The 15,229-nt window shown below is 48.3% G+C and overlaps 1 protein-coding gene across 1 annotated transcript in view; it reads right to left on the reverse strand.

Moving 5' to 3' along the window:
* LOC142312272 (uncharacterized) overlaps positions 1 to 15,229 on the reverse strand; it is a 159,486-nt gene that overhangs the window by 24,718 nt on the left and 119,539 nt on the right. The window contains 5 exon segments of the mRNA XM_075351207.1: positions 9,460 to 9,550; positions 9,748 to 9,845; positions 9,929 to 10,052; positions 10,135 to 10,314; positions 10,987 to 11,091. Of these exon segments, the coding sequence (XP_075207322.1) occupies positions 9,460 to 9,550; positions 9,748 to 9,845; positions 9,929 to 10,052; positions 10,135 to 10,314; positions 10,987 to 11,091 (598 nt within the window).

Here is a 15,229-nt window from a genome sequence, read left to right on the forward strand (position 1 = left end):
CTTCACCATAGTGGAGTTTAGAGTGTGACTGTTTGAGCTTGTGGACAGGTGTCTTTTACACTGATAACAAGTTCAAACAGGTGCCATTACTATAGCTAATGAGTGGAGGACAGAGGAGCCTCTTAAAGAAAACGTTACAGGTCTGTGAGAGCCAGAAATCTTGCATGTTTTTAGGTGACTAAATACTTATTTTCCACCATAATTTGCAAAAAAAATCTTGCCAAATCAGACAAGGTGATTTTCTGGATTTGTTTTCTCATTTTGTCTGTCATAGTTGAGGTCTAACTATGATGTCAATTACAGTAACTCTAGACCAGGGGTGGGCAATTAATTTTCCCATGGGGCCGCATGAGAAATTGGGATGGTTTTAGAGGGCCGGACTAATATAATTAACTCGGTTCTACATTATATATATATATATATACACACACAAACACGCATATATACTGTGCGTGTATAATATATATACACATACACACAATGTATACATACACACACAATGCCCATATACTACATCACTACACCCGCCACATACTACACCTGTAATATACATCAGTATACACTACACCTGTAATAAACTACACCTCTATATACTATACCACTATATATTACATCACTACACCCCTATATACACCTGTAATATGCTACATCACTATATACTACACCTGTAATAAACTGCAGCACATCACTATATACTACACCTGTGATAACCTACATCACTACACCCCTATATACTACACTTGTATCATACTACATCACTACACCCCTATATACTACACTTGTATTATACTACATCACTACACCCCTATATACTACACTTGTATTATACTACATCACTACACCCCTATATACTACACTTGTATTATACTACATCACTACACCCCTATATACTACACTTGTATTATACTACACTCCTATATACTACATCTGTATTATACTACACTCCTATATACTACACCTGTATTATACTACACCACTACACCCCTATAAACACCTGTATTATACTACACCACTACACCTGTAATATACTACACCACTACACCCCATATACACCTGTAATATACTACACCACTACACCCCTATACACACCTGAATTATACTACACCCCTATATACACCTGTATAATACAGGTGTATATAGGGGTGTAGTGGTGTAGTATAATACAGGTGTATATAGGGGTGTAGTATAATACAGGTGTATATAGGGATGTAGTATAATACAGGTGTATATAGGGGTGTAGTGGTGTAGTATAATACAGGTGTATATAGGGGTGTAGTATAATACAGGTGTATATAGGGGTGTAGTATATTACAGGTGTATATAGGGGTGTAGTGGTGTAGTATAATACAGGTGTATATAGGGGTGTAGTATTATACTACACTCCTATATACACCTGTATTATACTACACCACTACACACCTATAAAACTACACCACTACACCCCCCCCATATACCACACCTGTAAAACTACATTCCCATATACTAAACCACTACACCCCAAATATTTGTCAAAAGTTACCCCTCTCCCCCAGCCCCCCGCCTGCCCGCCCCCATTGTCCCCGCAGGTTACTAGTAACCACTCACCTCTCTTCTTATCGTTCCCGTCCTCAGACACCTCCGTACGAGCCCCCCGCTGAGCTGCTTATCCTTCACATGGCCAGGCTGCGCCGACGCTGTATTCCTAGGAGCCCCCGCCGCTGCCTCTCTCCATACGGCCCCCGCCTCTGCAGCTTCTCCTGCCGGGCGGGAACTTTTCAAATGACACACGCGCGCCGTACTGACGATATCAGGGCGCGCGTGTGTCACAGAGAAAAGTGTCGGGCAAGGAACAGAGGAGAGATTCCTGCGTTCCGCTGCCTACACTGTTCGGAGCTTCAGGATCTGTCCTCTGTTTCCTACCCGACACGCAGCGTGTGATGAGGGTCAGGGCCGGCTCCAGGTTTTTGTGGGCCCCGGGCGGAAGAGTCCCAGTGGGCCCCATCAACACGCAGACACACATACGTACACATACATATTTAAAGACAAACTCACAAAAATACATATAGAATGGACACATCTATACAGCCATATACACTGACATACATAGATACACATTATACATGCCTACAGACACACAGCTCTGCTGCATACATACAGACACACATAGCTCTGCTACAGACACACATAGCACTGCTACAGACACACATAGCTCTGCTACAGACACACATAGCTCTGCTACAGACACACATAGCTCTGCTACATACATACATAGCTCTGCTACATACATACACACACAGCTCTGCTACATACATACACACATAACTCTGCTACATACATACACACATAGCTCTGCTACATACATAGCTCTGCTACATACATACACATAGCTCTGCTACATACAGACACACATAGCTCTGCTACATACATAGCTCTGCTACATACAGACACACATAGCTCTGCTACATACAGACACACATAGCTCTGCTACATACAGACACACATAGCTCTGCTACATACAGACACACATAGCTCTGCTACATACAGACACACATAGTTCTGCTACATACAGACACACATAGCTCTGATACATACAGACACACATTGCTCTGCTACATACATACACACATAGCTCTGCTACATACACACATAGCACTGCTACATACAGACACACATAGCTCTGCTACATACAGACACACATAGCTCTGCTACATACATACACACATAGCTCTGCTACATACAGACACACATAGCACTGCTACATACACACATAGCACTGCTACATACAGACACACATAGCTCTGCTACATACAGACACACATAGCTCTGCTACATACATACACACATAGCACTGCTACATACACACATAGCACTGCTACATACAGACACACATAGCTCTGCTACATACAGACACACATAGCTCTGCTACATATATACATACATACACATTTCTCTGCTACATACACACATAGCACTGCTACATACACACATAGCACTGCTACATACAGACACACATAGCTCTGCTACATACAGACACACATAGCTCTGCTACATACAGACACACATAGTTCTGCTACATACATACACACATAGCTCTGCTACATACATACATACAGACAGACACACACGCGGCTCTGGGGCCCAGCACATACGGCACCGAGGAGGGGGAAGGGGTTTGCAGGGAATACACCTAGGGGGGGGAGAAGAGCCCATACAGCTCACCAGGGCCCATAAATCGGGGGGTGGGGAGGGCACATACCGCTCAGGTCACGGTGGAGAGGGGGCCCACACAGAGCCGGAAAGAAGCACTGTGCTGGGGGTCGCTGGCTGGCACTGCAACTCTCATCTGTGGGATGAGCAGGACGCCGGCCGGTAGCTCCGCCCACAGATTAAGTTCAACCAGGAAGTCTTTGCTCCTTAAAAGGGACGGCGCTGCAGATTCCTGCCGAGGACTGCGGTCCCCGGAATTCGGCCCGGGGGCAGCAGAACTAAGGCGAGTGGGCCCCGGCCAAGGGGCACCAGAACTGACGAGGCCGAGTGAGCCCCCCCGGCTCTCCAGGGCCCCGGCATTTGCCCGGGCACTGATGAGGGCAATCTGACCACGCGCCTCCCGGAGCCTGGAGCTCCGGACAACGGGTCAGATTGCTCTCATCAGTGACCGGCCAGCAAGGACGCCCTGAGCCAGGCGGGCCGGTCACAGACAGTAGGCGGGCCGGATGTGGCCCGCGGGCCGTTCCTTGCGCAGGTCTGCTCTAGACTGTGCTCTCTCTTTCAAGCCACACGTCCAAGACCTCTTTACATCCTGCCGCCTCCAACTCAAAAATATTTCCCGGATTCGTACATCCCAAATAGCTGCAAAAACCCTAGTGCATCCCCTTATTATCTCCTGCCTGGACTATTGCGACCTCCTCCTCTGTGGCCTCTCTTCTAACGGTCTATCACCCCTACAATAAATTCTAAACTATGCTGACAATCCACCTGTCCCCCCGCTACTCCCCGACGTCTCCTCTCTGCCAATCCCTTCACTGGCTTCCCATTGCCCAACGACTCCAGTTCAAAACCCTAACCATGACCTACAAAGCCATCCAGAACCTGTCCTCTCCCTACATCTGTGACCTAGTCTCCCGGTACTTACCCGCACGTAATCTTCGATCCTCACAAGATCTCCTTCTTTACTCCCCTCTCATCTCCTCTTCCCACCATCGCATCCAAGATTTCTCCCCTGCATCCCCCATACTCTAGATTGCCCTGCCTCAACGTATCAGACTCTCGTTTACCTTGACAGGCTTCAAAAGGAATCTGAAGACCCACCTCTTCCGACAAGCCTACAACCTGCAGTAACCCTCAGTCTGATATAGAGCCGCACGACTATCTCTACCCTCATCTACAGTATCTTCACCCATCTCTTGTAGACTGTGAGCCCTCGCAGACAGGATCCTCTCTCCTCCTGTACCAGTCTGTACCTTGTTTTGTTTATGATTATTGTACTTCTCCCTACAATGTGTACCCCTTTTCACATGTAAAGGGCCATGAAATTAATGGTGCTATAATAATAATAATAATAATAATAATAATAATAATCATAATCATCATCATCATCATCATCATCATTTTAAGTGGGAGAACTTGCACAATTGGTGGCTGACTAAATACTTTTTTTCCCCACTGTACACTGTTATTTGCTTTTGCAGCAGGGAATGGTCAGCATCTTATTAATCCAGGGGAAGAGGATCCTTCAGGTTGTACGCTCTATAGAAGGGCTTTCAGAACCCAAATTAAAGGGGTGGTTCACCCATATTTTTTATTGTCTAGATCAATATTATATTGAGAAACAATGTTTCTCTCAAATACCTTATGCTGGCAAAAGTGCCTGTGAGAGGCGCTATTGCAGACCGCTGTTCCCCACTCCGTGACCCCCGGGCTCTGTGACCTCGGGGATCCGGTGACGTCACGTCAAGTTCATGACACCGCGGCGGGCCGCAGTGTCCGTGAGTGACTGGGTATTGGGCGGCGTTTCACCACTCATCACAGCCCATCAGCTCCCTCCTCCCTCACAGCAAAGCACTGCAAGCAGAAGACATGCTGAGCTGTGACAAGCGGTGAAACACCGCCCACAGCTCAGTGAGTCAGGAAGACTGGGGCCGGCCGCAGGGATGTGATGTGTCCGGGACTAAACATGACGTCACTGGATCCCCGAGATCACGGAGCCCGGGGGTCACAGAGTGGAGAACAGCGGTCCACAATAGCGCCTTTCACAGGCACTATTGCCAACATAAGGTATTTGAGAGAAACATTGTTTCTCAATATAATATCGATCTAGACAATAAAAAATATGGGTGAACCACCCCTTTAATTTGAACAATTCTGGGTAGAAGACAATGTTGTGATCTAGCGGCATAATGGTTATCACACAATTATGATATGTCTGGACAACACCACCATACCTCCCAACATTTAAAGATGAGAAAGAGGGACAAAGTATGCGGCGCGCTACGCGCGCCATGGCAATTTTAAGCCACGCCCCCTAACCACACCCATTTTGCAATCTGTCACGCCCACATCCAATCCTTTTCAGCACTGCTGATCACATTGTTTAAGGCTGTGTGCCAACGATCAGTGTTTGCAGCATTTTGGATGTAGCGTGTTTTTGCTGTGTCTAAAACGCTGCATTGTACAGTACAAGCACAGTGGAGGGATTTCTAGAAATCCCGTGCCCACTGTGCTTGTTTTTTCTGTAGCAAACACTGACCTGTGGAGCGTCTTTCCAGACTGCAGCATATCAATTGTTTGCTGCAGTTGCATGCGTCCTCCATAGGGAGAACACAAGTAGGAGACTGCAGCGCACTGAACCCTGATCGTGGGCACAGGCAGTTACGTTCTCCTACGGAGGAGACGTGCAGCCCCGCAGGTCAGGACCCGCTGCCTCCAGGACACAGTGAGTCCTGATCGTGGGCACAGGCAGCTGTGGTCTCCTGCGGAGGAGACGTGCAGCCCCGCAGGTCAGGACCCGATGCCTCCAGGACACAGTAAGTCCTGATCGTGGGCACAGGCAGCTGTGGTCTCCTGCGGAGGAGACATGCAGCCCCGCAGGTCAGGACGTGCTGCCTCCAGGACACAGCGAGTCCTGATCGTGGGCACAGGCAGCTGTGGTCTCCTGCGGAGGAGACATGCAGCCCCGCAGGTCAGGACCCAATGCCTCCAGGACATAGTGAGTCCTGATCGTGGGCACAGGCAGCTGTGGTCTCCTGCGTTCTCCTCCAGAGGAGACGTGCAGCCCCGCAGGTCAGGAGCCGCTGCCTCCAGGACATAGTGAGTCCTGATTGAGGGCACAGGCAGCTGTGGTCTCCTGCAGAGGAGACGTGCAGCCCCGCAGGTCAGGACCCGCTGCCTCGAGGACACAGTGAGTCCTGATCGTGGGCACAGGCATACGCACATATACGGTACATATTTGAAGACAAATTCCCTAAAATACATATAAACAGACAAATCTATACACAGTCATCTGCACTGACATACATACCGTAGATATATACATCATACATATACACACATTGGAGGTAATAACATGGGGAAGCCGGCAGCAGCCGCACTCACCTACCCCGCTTGTCTCTGTCCAGCTTCTCCTCGGCATGTGATTGTCATCACTTAAACAAACCTAGCCACACACAGTGCACACTGACACCGCTGTGTATGTATCACAAGGGAGGATGGGGGTTTATATACTTACACTGTATATATACAGTATATATTACAGGAGGGGCTGGGGCTACAGTATATACAGCACAGGAGGGGCTGGGGGCTACAGTATATACAGCACAGGAGGGGCTGGGGGCTACAGTATATACAGCACAGGAGGGGCTGGGGGCTACAGTATATACAGCACAGGAGGGGCTGGGGTTATAGTATATACATCACAGGAGGGTCTTTGGGCATAGACAGTACTTGAGGGGGCATACATATTAGGCCTGTTTCAGATGTCAGTGATTCTGGTATGTATGTGCTAGTTTTTATACATACCAGAATCACTGACCTATGCAGACACATTATAACCAATGGGTCTGCACACACATCAGTGATTTTTCACTGAACGTGTCTCCGTGCGGCATACATGCGTATCTGTGATTACCGCACAGAAACATGTCCGTTTTTTTTCTGGCATCACTGATGTCCCACAGACCACACTATGGTGTGATCCGTGAAACATGTACCAGAAAAACACGGACATTTAAAATAAAAAGCTTTTTCAAGTCACCTTCTCCAGCGATGCTGAGTTCGGCAGCTGCTCTCTGCTTCTTCCTGCCTGGCTCATTATGGCATGCATAGTCATTTATGCAGTCAGAGCCGGCCCGGAAGTAGCTGCAGAGGTGAGAGAGCGGTGGCTGGATGCTGAATCGCGGGACTCTTCAGCACCACGGAGAGCAGGAGCTGGGGCAAGTGAGTATATGTCCATGTGCAATCACGGAGTACGGATCACGTATCACGGATTGCACATGGACAACTACTGTGTGCCGTGAATCACGGAGTATGAAGGGACATTGAGGGGCATACACGTTACTAAGGGGTACACACATTACTGGGGGAAATACACTTTACTGTGGGGCATACAAATTTCTGGCAGCATAGATATTACTAAGGGGTATATAGCTCTGGTGTTGGGGCTTATACAGCTCTGGGGGCACATACAGCTCCGATAGGGGGATGGGGGCATACAAATCTGGTGTGGGGGCTGGGGGGCACACAGATCTGGTGAGGGGGGGTGGCTGGAGGCATATAGCTCTGGTGAGGAGGGGGCTGGGGCATACAGCTTTGGATAGGTGGGGGGTCACATACAGCGTTTCTTGGTGTTGCAGCTCCTCTTCCTCTAGTCTCTTCATCTGTGGACAGAGCTCAGCATGTTGCTCGGTAGCTCCGCCCACAGATGAACTTCCGTACACAAGCAGCTCAGCTGAGAGCAGTGAGTGCACGCTGAGCTGCAGGTGCCGATTTAAAGTGCCGGCAGCCAGGAAAATGCTGCTGCCACCCACCCATAACAGCGGCAGCACAGAGCCAGAGCAGTAAAGCAACGCTCGGCTCTACTCATGTGCATTAGGAGGAGGAGAAAGTCAGACGGGGAGAGAGTGGGTGGGCGGAGCCACGGGACAAAAGCCTCATGATCGTGACACCGGGACACCCGCTGAAATCCGGTATAGTCCCGCTGTATCCGGGACGGTTGGGAGGTATGTATACAGCATGTTAGAATGTGTATATAAGAGTCCACTGGTGGTGTCCGCAGCTTATAGGCCCCAAATCTGGTGACAGGTTCCCTTTAAAGGGAACCTGTCAGATTATGGGCGGCGCTGTGATTGTCATCAGCAGCGTCATCCAAGTACCCGCCCATAATCTCGTGCCTGCGGTAATAGGTAACGTGGTTCATATGGCCAGCGCTTGCACATAACAGTGGAGGCAGAGGAAAAAGTGCAGGCACGAGATTATGGGCGGGTACTTGGTTGACGCTGCTGAGGACAATCACTGCGCCGCCCATAATCTCGCGCCTGCGCAATCACCTCAAAAGCGTTCACACTTTGCACAGTGCTCAGTCCCGCGAGAGTGGCACTGGGCATGCGCGAGACCTCGGGAGGACAGTTACATGAGGGCGTCCTCATGTATGTAAATGAGCAATGGGGGACTGCGTAAAGCGGCAGGAGGGGGAATAACAGACGCAAGACCCCGTGACCATAAAAACACATTTGCATACAAAAAAGTAAGACTTTATAAAGTATTTTTTTAGGTTTAAAAGGGGGCACAATAACAACAGGAACCTTTCTAGAATGCAGCCCAGGAGCTGCAGAGGGGGAATCTTTTAGTTTTATTGAGAAATTTCTGCTGACAGGTTCCCTTTAACTGGTAGGGGAGCCAGGATAAAGCAGAGCTGAACCTGCTGGGTAGCTAGGACCCAGCAGCTCCACAGGCAGGAGACCACTGATCGGTAAGCTAATAGAAGTCTGGCAGATGTAACTCTGCATAGGTTATTACTGGCCAGTGCTATCTGCAGGAGAGATAAGTGCTGATTGAACGGTCTTCTCCTCAGCTTCCTGATTCCCCGCGTGTCTGCAGCAGTGAGAAGCCACACACGGGGAATCAGAGAGAACAACTGCAGAGAAGCACAGGCTCCGGGGCTGGGGATGTCCGCTCTGCTGCAGGGGAGGGGCGGCTCTGGTGCTGGGGGAGGGGGGGGGGCGGGTCTGGTGCAGGGGGTGATTCATACCTCAGCGGCAGTCACAGACTCTGTAATGAATAGAAGGGAGAAACAGCGAGGCGGGGCTACAGTGGGTGGGCGGAGCACGGGATACAAAGGCTCACGGGCGGGACTCGGGATCAAAGGCTCAAAAGCGTGAGTCCCGCTGTATCCGGGACGGTTGGGAGGTATGCACCACTGATAAAGCAGCCACAACCGGTGACTGAGAAGAATCTGTGACTTCTCTGTATTTAGTGGTCACTACTCACCAGGGTAGTCATATGTAGGAATCTCCTCTTTACACCGCTCATCACCCCTCACATATGTCTCTGTAGTATTAATATGGGTCAGGTCTTCCTCCTGAAACAAATATTGTAAAAGTTACAGACAGATGGAGAAGTCACATCTATGATCAGCTCTAATCCTGTCATCTCCACCGTTCTCATTACACAAGTATAAAACATATAATACTGGTGGATAAAACAAGACTGAGCACAAGACCTTCACAGCCGTCTACACATCGTAGGGAGATTTCATGACACCTTCTCTCCATCTACCTGACTAGCCTGAGGAACATAGGGATCTTCTTGTTTACAGTCCTGTGGAAGAAGAGGATGGGGACATCTCTCTGGTGTTGTCCTCTTACTGGATAGAACTGGAGGAAACACATACAGGGACTGAATTAATTCCTTACATACAGATAATTATAGGCTGTGTGTATTTAGTCCTGTCTATTACCTGGTGATGTGAGGGACTGGGGAACCTCTATCATCATGTCCTTGTACAGATCTTTGTGTCCTTCTAAATACTCCCACTCCTCCATGGAGAAACAGACGGCGACATCCTGACACCTTATAGGAACCTGACACATACAATGATACCGTCATCCCCTGATCCCTTCATAGCATTACTGTATAATGTCCCAGCATTCCCAGCAGTGTCACCTCTCCAGTCAGCAGCTCAATTATCTTGTAGGTGAGTTCTAGGATCTTCTGGTCATTGATGTCCTCATGTATCGGGGGGTGAGGTGGAGGCCCCGTGATTGGGCTCCGGGTTCTTCCCCATCCCTCAGATACAGGGGCCTGACAGCGCTCACTAGAGGTCTTCTTCACTACTGTGTAATCCTGGTTATGGAGAGACACATTAATAAATCTTACTAAAGACATTTCCAGAGTCCTCACCTCTCCAGTTCTGTCCATCTGTTATTCCCATAGATAAGAATGATGGAATGTGACGTCATCAGAATATCTCACCTCTCCAGTAAGCCGGAAGAGGATCTCTAGGGTGAGGTGTAATATCCTCTCTGCCATCTTGTCCCTGTCCTCGTACAGAAATTTGGGTCCTTCTAAATACTCCCACTCCTCCATGGAGAAATAGATGGTGACATCCTGACACCTTATAGAAACCTGACACATACAATAATACAGTGATCCTCCGAACCCTTCATAGTGTTACTGTGTAATTTCCCAGCATTCCCAGCACTGTCACCTCTCCAGTCAGCAGCTCAATCATCGTGTAGGCGAGTTCTAGGATCTTCTGGTCATTCATGTCCTCATGTATCGGGGGGTGAAGTGAAGGCCCCGTGATTGGGCTCAGGAGTCTTCCCCATCCCTCAGACACAGGGTCCTGACAGCGCTCACTAGAGGTCTTCTTCACTACTGTGTAATCCTGGTTATGGAGAGACACAGTAATAAATCTCACTACAGACATTTCCAGAGTCCTCACCTCTCCAGTTCTGTCCATCTGTTTTCCCATAGATAAGAATGATGTAATGTGACGTCATCAGAATCTCTCACCTCTCCAGTAAGCCGGAAAAGGATCTCTAGGGTGAGGTGTAATATCCTCTCCACCATCTTGTCCCTGTCCATATCCATCCTTGAGAAGTAGATCAGAAAAATTCTCTAAATATAGAAAATTCCCACTGAGGGGATCAGATATTGTAGGGACTTGAATGGGGAAGAGATAATGATGTACCATCATAAAGAATCCACTGTAATAATACAATTACTGGAGATAATAAAGGGAAACATATGAGGATATATACGTTAAGATTAAGAGTATCAAACACACCGCAGGCCTGTGGCCACCTTGATAATCACGGCCTGTGCAGGAGGACGCTGCATTCAGTGCTTTATTTCAGATGACTGACTTGCAGGCGCTGCGTAGAGACAAGTTCTGCGCACAGGTAGTCCACTGACAGCTGCTGTCCAATCAGAGGCAAGCAACTGATGTCATACGCATCAGCTGCTGCCTCCGATTGGTCGGCGGCTGCCATTGAAATAGCTGTGCACAGAGCTTGTCTCTATGCAGTGCCTACAAATCAGTTATCTGAAATAAAGTGCTGATTGCGATTGCCCCCCTGCACCGGCCGTAATCATCAAGGGGGCTGCGGGCAGCAAGAAGCAGGAAAGAAGACACTGTGGAACACAAGATAGGTGAGAAAAATTGTTTGGGTTTTTTTGTGTGTGTCTGTGTGTGTATATGTGTGAAGGATGGCACAGTAGGTGACACTTCTAAAGGATGGGGCATTGCTACAAGAAGAGGACCAGGAAAGGGAACATCATTACAAGAAGAACACCAGCACAGGCACATTACTAAAAGGGGACAATGATGGGCACATTACTACATGATGGGGACAAGGATGGGCACATTACCACAGTATGGGGCAAGGATAGGTATATTACTACAGGATTGGGCAAGGATGGGCACATTACTACAGGATGGGGCACAATGATGGGCACATTTCTACAGGATGGGGCAATGATGACCACATTACTACAGGATGGGGACAAGGATGAGCACATTACTACAGGATGGGGACAAGGATGAGCACATTACTACAGGATGGGGACAAGGATGGGACACATTACTACAGAATAGCGAACATGATGGGGTTATTGCTACGCGATGGGGACAATGATGGGGCACATTACTACAAGAGGACAAGGATGGACACATTTCTACAGAATTAGACCAAGATGAGACACATTTCTACAAGAAGTGGAACAGGATGGGGGACATTACTAAAAGATGAGGACCAGGATGGGAACATTACTACAAGATGTTGGCCAAAATTACTATATGGTACTAATTATAATTATAAGACTTTATTATTTACAAGAAGGGGATAAAAAAAATAAGGTAGGATTTATTTATTTTACCATTAAAAATGCTTTTTTTTAATATATATATATATTTTTATATATATGTATATATATATATTTATATATATATATTTATATGAACAAAAAAATGCATGCTTGTTATAATAAGCAAGCGAAAAATGTTCAAAAACAGTGATTCACAGGTGTATAAAAAAATAATGGTACCACTAAAAATGTCACTTGGCCTTGCAAAGAATGCGACCCCCAAATTAACGTTTTTTCTATTTGCAGCCCATATACCCAGCCGAGTTGAGACCCCTGGTGTAGGTGTAGATGATTTATTCTCTCGTGTCTCATACAGACTGGAACATAAGTTAAATTACTGACTAAGACATCTCCTCCATGCTCCCAATCACTGGCTAGCTTGGCCACTGCATGGCTGTAGGAATCAGAAGTTCTATGGGACAGGCCAGGAAATACAGAGACTGGCGGGACACCCAAGCAGCGATGGTATTTTTATTATTTCACAACATTTTGTTTACGCTACCTTGTAAAGCTCCCATACACATGGGAGCTGAAACCTCTCATTTCAGGGGGAATTAGTGTTACACGTCGTGGCTCTCTTGTTGCAAGGAATGAGGTGGTCCCCCATTCCTTGTCTGCCACGAGCCCTCCTGCTCAGCAGCGCCAAAGGTCTGGGAGACTGCGCAGTCTGCAGGAGTTTCCTCCTCAGAGACACAGCAGAAGGGTGACACCTAGTGGTTCTCCCCTTGCAAGGAATGGAGCAGTCTCCCATTCCTTGCCTGTCACGAGCTCTCCTGCTCAGCATCACAGAGGCTCTGGGAGGTTGCGCAGTGTGCAAAGAATAGATGCTCAGGGAAGCAGCAAGACTTCCCATGTCTCTGCACATTGTTAAACCGTGGATCCCGCCTTTATGACCCAGAGGCAGGAAGATGAGCATGTGCTCCACGTGATGTCTTCTGATTCGCTCACTGATATCACACGGCCCCATGACGAGGCTGGTGATGTGCTGAATCCTGACTGGCTGGGCCAGGACGTCACGAACCCTGATTGGGTCACGCCCGTCTCGCGCCCGCCCTTGGGTGGAGCTACACCTCCTTAAAAGCTCCCCCTGCCATCATGGCGGTGCACGACCATCCTTCTATGTTTGGATGTCTGGCAGCGTGCTGCCACGCCACTGCTCAGGCACTATTGTCTTTTGTGGGCTTTGCCCTTGCTGCTCAGGCAGCACCTAGTTTGCAGGTCTTGCCCCTGCCTTGCTGCTCCGGCAGTATCCCGTTTAGCAGGCTGTGTTCCTGTCCCAGGTGAGCTCCTCGAGTCTCTGTCGGACTCACTTGGTTTCTGAAGCACACGTGCGTGGGCACCTCTGTGCTACCCCCGTGCCATATTCCTGTGACTCCCGCTGGCACACGTGTGTAGGCACCTCTGTGCGTCCTCGTGCAACAGGTACACCGTACGAGAAGCCCCGAGCCATACAACCCTCACGGGTTAGGGCAGACCGGTGTACATGGATCGTCTGTGACGTTCCAGACGATCACTAGCAGCAACCCGCTCACTCTTTCCTGACCATAGCAGCGGTCCCTTACACCGCACAGTGGACCTTGACCAGCGGAAGCTGTCCATTTCCCATCTTGGCACGCTTCCCCGGGTCCCCCTCGTAACAAATTAGTTTACTAACATATGTGATGGTCTCAAGACAGATGATGTCAGATGAACGAAGGATGTGTCATGCTGAAATTCAGAAGTTGATTTGTTTTTTCTTCGTGGAGATTATCCTTTGCTAGAGGAACCTGCTAATTGGTCTCTCATGGAGACCACAGTAAATCCTGGCTGAGTAGAACAGTTGTCTGTGCCTTAAAGGGAAGGTGTTGTCCAAAAAAAAAAAAATTTCAATACCTGAAAATATGTAAAGTATTAATGTTTTAATGTTTTGTTTAAATATTATTATTTGTTTTTAATTGAGCAAAATAAAAAAAATGAAAAAGTTTGATATTTTCTACTCTTAAACACTAGGGGGAGCAGCTGCTGAAATCCTACTGCAGAACTACTGTAGAACTAGCTCACATTACAACTGCAGTAAAAGTGGGCAGAATCTGTTCTCCTGTGTGTGATGTCACTGCTCCCCCTCCCAATCTGGGTGTTTCCAAAAGGATAGGGGAAGATGAAGTTTAGGATCACAGTGCGGAGCCATTTTGTTGGTGACCACAAATGTCTAAAGTGTCACCAAGGACAGCTGCATAGTGCTCCCCACATGGCGCTCTGCACGCCTCAGTCCAACAATGCTCTGCCGCATGCACGCCTACCCGCAATATTCTGCTACAAGCATGCCCGCAATGCTCTGCCACATGCATGCCCCCAATGCTCTGCCACATGCATGCCCGCTATGCTCTGCCACATGCATGCCCGCTATGCTCTGCCACATGCACGCCCGCAGTGCTCTGCCACACGCACGCACACACACAATTCTCTGCCACATGCACGCCCGCAATGCTCTGTCACATATATACCCACAATGCTCTGCCACACGCACGCCCGTAATGGTCTTCTGCACGTACACACACACACACACACACACACACACAATGCTCTGCCACATGCACGCCCGGAATGCTCTGCATGACCCTACAAGAAGAGGACCAGGAAAGGGAACATCACTACAAGAAGAACACCAGCACAGGCACATTACTAAAAGGGGACAATGATGGGCACATTACTACATGATGGGGACAAGGATGTGCACATTACTACAGGATGGGGCAAGGATAGGTATATTACTACAGGATTGGGCAAGGATGGGCACATTACTACAGGATGGGGCACAATGATGGGCACATTTCTACAGGATGGGGCAATGATGACCACATTACTACAGGATGGGGACAAGAATGAGCACATTACTACAGGATGGGGACAA

This window comes from Anomaloglossus baeobatrachus, chromosome 5, assembly GCF_048569485.1.
Source record: "Anomaloglossus baeobatrachus isolate aAnoBae1 chromosome 5, aAnoBae1.hap1, whole genome shotgun sequence".
Taxonomy (NCBI): domain Eukaryota; kingdom Metazoa; phylum Chordata; class Amphibia; order Anura; family Aromobatidae; genus Anomaloglossus; species Anomaloglossus baeobatrachus.